We start from the raw sequence: 6,679 nt of genomic DNA, 5'->3' as shown, positions 1-6,679 counted from the left end.
GGGAGATTTTTTGCTTGAAAAAATTGAAGCTAAACCTCACTTCAGAGGGCAAGTGAAATGTGGTTGGAGATCTTGTGTTCAGGGCTCTTATTTCTATTTCAAATATAAAATTAATAGCAGAGCTGTACTGCTGGTAAACACACAGAACAAACAACCTAGACTTTCTAGTCATTGTGTATGACAGCCTTATTTGCCTGAGAATAATCTTTTTTGTCTTCAGATGCAATTTTTTTGTCCTCAAGAATGAAAGATCCGTGCTCTCCAGTGCAAATTTTTGAATTAAACTTTAATATGTTTGGATAGGGAGTTGAAAGAGAATGCTTGAAGTTAAACACTTCATTTGAAGGTAGTCTAATTTCAGTAAGACTTTACCATAAAAGTAGTTTGAAGAATATATAAATTCAGTTGTACTTTTTTTCTGATTGTCAATCATGGCAAAAATAATAGGTTGGGCAATGCTGGTGGTAAGAAGCTATGCTAGGATGGACAGCAGAGCTTTCTTTCTCGGTCTAATTACTTTGTGCATTGCTCACTAACATCTTCTTAGGGAAGAATTTATTTATTGCAAAGCTTCAGGACAGTTTTATTCCAGAAGCTGAGCTTCAGAAGTAAATAGTGGAGAAGGCACGTAGACCCTGGGGAATTCTGCAGGTAGTGTTTAGTGGCAGTACATTTCTGCTGGAAATAAGGAGCTTGTGTGTAGCTGTGAAGCTTTTCCACACCAGTTGGAGAACTCTTCAGAACACCTAATGGAGTTCAGACAGTAAAATCGCTCTTGATAACAGAGCAATCCAAACTAATGTCTTCAGCTAGGACAACCATAGTAGTTTTAGCAGTTGAATAAAAATTGCTTGGGTATGTGTTCTCTCCTTTCCCTTATTTATTTATTTATTTACTCTTTGTTTCCCAGCATTACTTAACCAGAGAGCAGACTTCATAGAAACTCAAGAAATGTTTAGGTAAAACATGAGCAGTTTAAAATGCTTAGCTGAGGGGGGGATCTGATGAAGATGGGTTAATGCAGATTGATTTCCCAGCACAGCTGGGTTGCCATGTGCCAGCCTGAGACCTGCTTTTTGAGGGGGATATTCCTCTGGAGACCCAGCAGGTGTATCACACAGCAGGCAAATACTTACCATGATTGATTCCACCTCAGTGTGGACAGGGCTCCTCTGGTAGATCAGATGCAAGCTTGAGTTATATTGCTCATCATGTCACAGGCAGCTCATCTTAACTTGAGACTGAAGTGATTGCTCTTCCATACTTAAAGTCATCTTCAGCCCTAATCACTCCTGATGTGCTGAGAGAGGCTGGAGCCCTTGCAGGCTGGCATGCAAAATTAATAGGGAGATGGTGTAAAAGTGTTCTGTTAAGTGTTTCTTAAAGCTGTGATGTTTTAGAGAATGGTAGTGAAAAGGTGTTGGAGTAGGAGTACGTTCTGGTGTTCTGGTTGGGTTTTGAGGTTGGAGTCGCTTTCGAGGTGGAACAAGCTGCGTACACCATAGGTCCTGTCAGTGTGCAGGTAAGGGTCATGATGTCAATGTATAGCTGGGGGCCTTGTGTGGAAAGTGATGTTTGGGGCTTTCTTTTACCCTGAAATGTTAGATTAGTGTTCATACAAGTATAAAGAGAATTTGAGTGGGCTCTAAACTTAGTCTGTTCTTGTAATGAGAGCAGCCCATTTTCCTGCATGGATTGAGGGAAGTTCTAATGTGAAGGGGGTTTTGTTAGTGCCGTTGAGTGTCATTACAGACCTTGTACATGATCAGGGATGTTGTTCATTAGGGAGCTTGGTGGTTCTCAAATCTTCTAAAGTTTCCCCACAGGCTTTGAGTATGCAGTATGTGAAACTTCAAATATATACTAAAGCAAGGTGTTCTTCATGCTTCTTGTGTAGTAGAGGAATTGGTTAATTTTCCTTACTAGTGATTAAAACAAGAAGTACTATATTTCCTGTTGCTTCCAGACGACAGCTTGCTTATGTAATTTCAATCCTTTGCTTCTGCCTCTCACTATTATTTCTTGGGTAGGTTGGGAAATGACTTTAATTATGAGTTTCATGGACTTTTCAATTAACCTTTGAACTTGATGGTGTCTTTTGCTTCTGCCCTTATTTGCTTGGCTTTACGGAGAGTTACTGAGCTGCTTCAAAAGAAATAATTCAGTAATGTAACTCTTTAAAATAAACACCCCCTTTTTTAATGAGCTATCTGCCAGGGTTCTATGAAATATTTGTTGTACAGTCTGTTTGATTTGTGAAGCTGGAAGCCTGATATCCTTGACCTCTGCTGTCCTATCTGTACAAATGCAAGATGTGACTCCCCATGGGTTGCTGCTGTCTGTCCTGCATGTAAAGCTGGAATTGGTAAATTTACAAAGATTCAGGAAAGAAGAACTGACTAAAAGCAGCTTTTCTTGTTTGTCAAGTTAAAGGGTGCAACGTAGAACCATAAGAATAGTTGTTGGTAGTGTCAAGATCTTAATGTATTGTCATTTTATGCTTCTCCATATATATTGTGCAAATTATTTAGAATTCAATAAAATCTACTGAAATGAACCCCAGGCCTGGCTTTATTTTCTGAAGTGGTCTCTCTTTTCCATTCAGACCAAAAAGCAGCCATGGTATAACAGCACGCTAGCCTCACGACGCAAGCGGCTCACAGCTCACTTTGAGGACCTAGAGCAGTGCTATTTTTCCACCAGGATGACACGTGTCTCGGGTGAGTTCCTCTTGGGTGGTGTTCACCTTCTGCCATCAGTTACCTCTTACAATGCCTCGTCCTCAGAAAAGGTTTGCTTTTGAGAGAGCAGCTTTCATTTCTTCCTTGCATGGGAATGTTGTTATACATATTTATCTGTTACTCAGATCATCCTGTTTTGCTTTTCTTGACCAATCTTTGAAGTTGCTAAATTTAGAAGATTTCATCCTGTCCCTTTAGAGGGGCATGTGTATTGCTTTGTAATCCTGTACAGTGAAGGGCATAACCCACAATAAACAATTTCACTGATGCTTGTTCTGAAAATGCTAATGTTTGAAAGCAGTGGCTGGGTTCTTTTTCTACTAGATGTGATATAAATATAGTAGTTAAAAACATTGCTTTTGAAATGCTACAGAAGCCTAAACATAAATTGATAAATTTCTGTATTTAGCATGCGATGGGACACTTGGAGGTTATGCTTTATGTTGTCTTTGAGTCTTGGTTAACAAATGGCTTGGAGTATAGAAGCTGAGTGCAGCAGCATTGTTGTCCCACAGAGTGCACCTTACATTTAAGGCTTGTTTTGTAGAATTAGAAGCTTTTTTCACAATTGCTTAGATTGCTTCCTTCATATTTGAGTAACAGTGTGACAGCAGCAAGAGGAATTGTTACCTAGTGGATGGATGGTTCTTAATTACATGACAAGATTCTCTTAAAAAATGAGTGGATCAAATTAATATGTCTGATGATGAGGAGGGTTGCTCTGTGGCCCCTCTGGAGAAGAAAACAGCTTTGGAGGGGGGAAAAAGTTTCAGGCAATGGGCTGCAGCAGGCAAGAGATTTGCAGCACCAAGCTGGGAGCTGGAGCTCATACAAAGAGTGACAGATTGTGGCAAGGTGTGGGGAGCAGCCAGCCCTCTTGGGATGGGAGAAACCTCCAAGGGACAAGAGGGAAGCAGGCAGAGGTTGCTGTGGCAGAATAGCATTATTTATAGCCATGGAAGGCAAGGACCAACCTCCCAGGACACGGAGATCAGCAAGAGAGCTAGGGTAGAAATCCTTGCTTTTTTTGTCCTCTGTTAATTTAGTTTGTTTTATCCTCTTTAAATAAAAATGAGGCTTCATTATTATTATTTTTTTAATTTAAAAAAATAAATTGGCTTTTGGTTTAAAGACTGCAGTGTGTTTTAGGGGAGCGTGCTCTTAAATATGTCTATTATCTTTTACCTGCTTCAGAGCAGTGACTGACTCAGTGCTCATCATGCACAGCGATATAATTTTAAGCAAAATAATTTTAACAAGGAATGCATCACGTTGAGAGGGTGCTTCAGTAGCTGGAAGATGGGAGAAGCTGGTTGTATTTGACCAGCCAGTTTCCTGTGAAGTGTTAGCAATTGCTTTGCAGGCTACAGTATTTCTCGGGTCACTCTGAGATGTTTTCATGCAGTCCTAACTTGGTGATGCATAACTGTGTTTATGTTAAAATAGTACTTATTAACCAAGGATAACGAATGGGGCTCTTCCCAGCATTCCCTTCTAGAAGACATCTTTCTTCATAATTGGAACTATAAATATGAATGTGGTGAAAATATTTTTTGTATTCAGATGTGTCAGCTGCACCAGGAGTGAAGGATTTGCAAGTGCAGGTTTTTTTCCTAAATAAATACTTGATTAATTTTTTCTTAAGTCATTCCTGATTTTTGACACATTTTAAATAAGATTTAATGTGGATTTAAAGCTTTTTGCAAGAGGTACCTATGGCTGTTGTAGGAGGAAGCAGAGACATACTGTAACTGTAATTATGAAATGGCTTTGCACTTTGACAGGGAAAATGTCTTGAGAAATAACATTCCATTTTCCAGGCACAGATACAGAATAAATTATAGGAGGACTGTGTGCTTGATCTCTAAATGAGGGAAATGGAGGAGTAGCAGCTATTTGTTCCTATCAACGTTTGGAAGGAGGAAATAGTCTCTTAAAAACACTGGCTGATGTTTACGTGCTTCTTCTCGAGCTGTTTCCTGTAGCGGTCAAGTGCTGATGATTTCAATTTGGAGCAGTGCTTTATTCCTTTTGCTCCTTTTGATCCATCTAAGATGGGTAATGTATATGCTAGTACCCTTAAACATGCTAATTACTAGCCTTCACTGTTCCTTTATACGATCAGACATTAAATAGCATGGAAGGGACACTTCAAAATGCTTTACAAGTGTAGAGCAAGATAATAACTTCTGATGGCAAGGAATTACCCGAGTGCAGCAAGTGATTATTCTCTTTGTGTTTTCCCACCAGAAATCACAGCTGTATTTTGCTTTTATAGATCAACCTTTTCATTTTTTATTTTTTTTTTCACCCCAGTATTTTCAAAGCTTTCTAATAAGTGAAGCTTTGTTTCTTTATGCTGCTGAGAAGGAAACAGATAAGGATAACTTAACTAGCGGGGGGAATTTGTGATCTCGGTTGTGTGGATGGCTTTTTCTGCTGCTGCTGTGGTTTAACAGCAGCCAAGGTGTGCAGTAATGTGATTTACAAACTGGACTACCTGTAAACCAAGGTGCTGTGAGGGCAGCTGTAGCTGTAGTTCCTTTCCAGTTCCTTTCCATTTCCTTGGTACAAAAAAACAAAGCAAATGTGAGAGTGTTAAAGGAGGAAAGGGGGATTTGCTGCAAAATCTGGGGGTTGTTACCTGAAGGCTCTACCAAATGTTTGACTGCAGATGCATAATTCTGTCAGGAAGGCTGGCTTGCCTGTGTGGCATCACCATAAGTTAGGGAATTTTTTCCTTATTTAGGAAATAGTAAATTTTAAAATGGTGTACATAAAATTATATTCATACCAAGAAATACTGGAACTTCTGAGGAATCGGGGAATGACTTTCAGCTATCTACACTGCAGTTTAGTTTTAGCTTTTGTAGTAAACTGTTCCATTTCCTACAGAATATTTATCATCGTTATTCAAGCCGGCTCAATTTCACCTTGTCTGCTGATGGTCATAAATTTTCACAAAATTTATAGTACAAGGAGTCTTCTGATTTCATGCTTGTCTTCCTTCTCCAGCCCTGAAACAACTCTCCCTTAACTCTGTTGCTTTTGGAGTAACAAGACAAATATTTTATTTACTAGAAATATTTTGAATGTAATTGACACCAAATGTAAGGCATATTTTAAGAGAAGTATAGGGAAAGGAATATACTTTCACCTCCATAGAAAAACTAGATGTGTTCTTCACGGTGCATTTTGAAATGCTTCAAAATTTTCTGTTAATGATCTATATGGCCCATGGACTCTGAATTAGATTCTCAGCACAGTAGGTTCACCCAGCATTGCAGTGGAAAGACTTAATTTGTGCTCTGAAAAATCCTGCTGCCTCCAGGGAATGCTAGAGGTGAGAGGAAAACCTTGTTTTTGACCAAGAATCCTCCCAAAATAACAAGAATAGGCAATATCATGTGAAGACATACATCTTGATTTGTGTTTGCTGTTGAGTTTGTTTATCTTACTCTATTTCTTTCCTCCCGAATGCTGCTGCCTCTCCATAGATGACAGCAGAACCACAAGCCAGCTGGATGAATTTCAGGAGTGTCTGTCCAAATTCACGCGCTACAATTCTGTCCGACCCCTGGCAACGCTGTCTTATGCTAGTGACCTCTACAATGGCTCCAGCATAGTATCCAGGTAAGACAAACTGCAGCTCTGCTGGTCCATCTCACGCTGACACAGGCTGCTGAGGCCGAGTTAATAACCCATATTAAACAAGTTATGGTCTGTACATATATAACACTTTGCAGTCGCTTCCCAAAAAGAGTTTCACAAATGTGTGATTATCATTGATCTGTGAAGGCACTTGAGTACCACAGTAGTAGTACCTTTTACTCCTGTTAGTATTGATTGAGACCTAATAGAGAATCTTTGAGGTGCCAGTGAGTATCTGGAGCTGTTTTGGTAAAGCATGAAGCCTGTTGTAGTCTCAGTCCTCTTCA

General features: G+C 39.5%; 1 protein-coding gene across 1 annotated transcript in view; it reads left to right on the top strand.

The window, feature by feature from the left end:
* The window catches only part of COP1 (COP1 E3 ubiquitin ligase), a gene marked incomplete at its 3' end in the record, with an annotated part of 33,383 nt that extends 27,009 nt beyond the window's left edge, over nucleotides 1–6,374 (top strand). The window contains exons 10-11 of the mRNA XM_010164518.2: nucleotides 2,606–2,720; nucleotides 6,239–6,374. Coding sequence (XP_010162820.1) covers nucleotides 2,606–2,720; nucleotides 6,239–6,374 — 251 coding nt within the window. The remainder of the gene's footprint in view (nucleotides 1–2,605; nucleotides 2,721–6,238) is intronic.
* Between the last annotated feature and the right edge of the window lie 305 nt (nucleotides 6,375–6,679).

Source organism: Antrostomus carolinensis, unplaced genomic scaffold (assembly GCF_000700745.2).
Source record: "Antrostomus carolinensis isolate BGI_N321 unplaced genomic scaffold, ASM70074v2 scaffold15513, whole genome shotgun sequence".
In the NCBI taxonomy this organism is placed as follows: domain Eukaryota; kingdom Metazoa; phylum Chordata; class Aves; order Caprimulgiformes; family Caprimulgidae; genus Antrostomus; species Antrostomus carolinensis.
The sequence above is the reverse complement of the archived record's forward strand: the minus strand, read 5'-3'. Positions and strand labels throughout refer to the sequence as shown.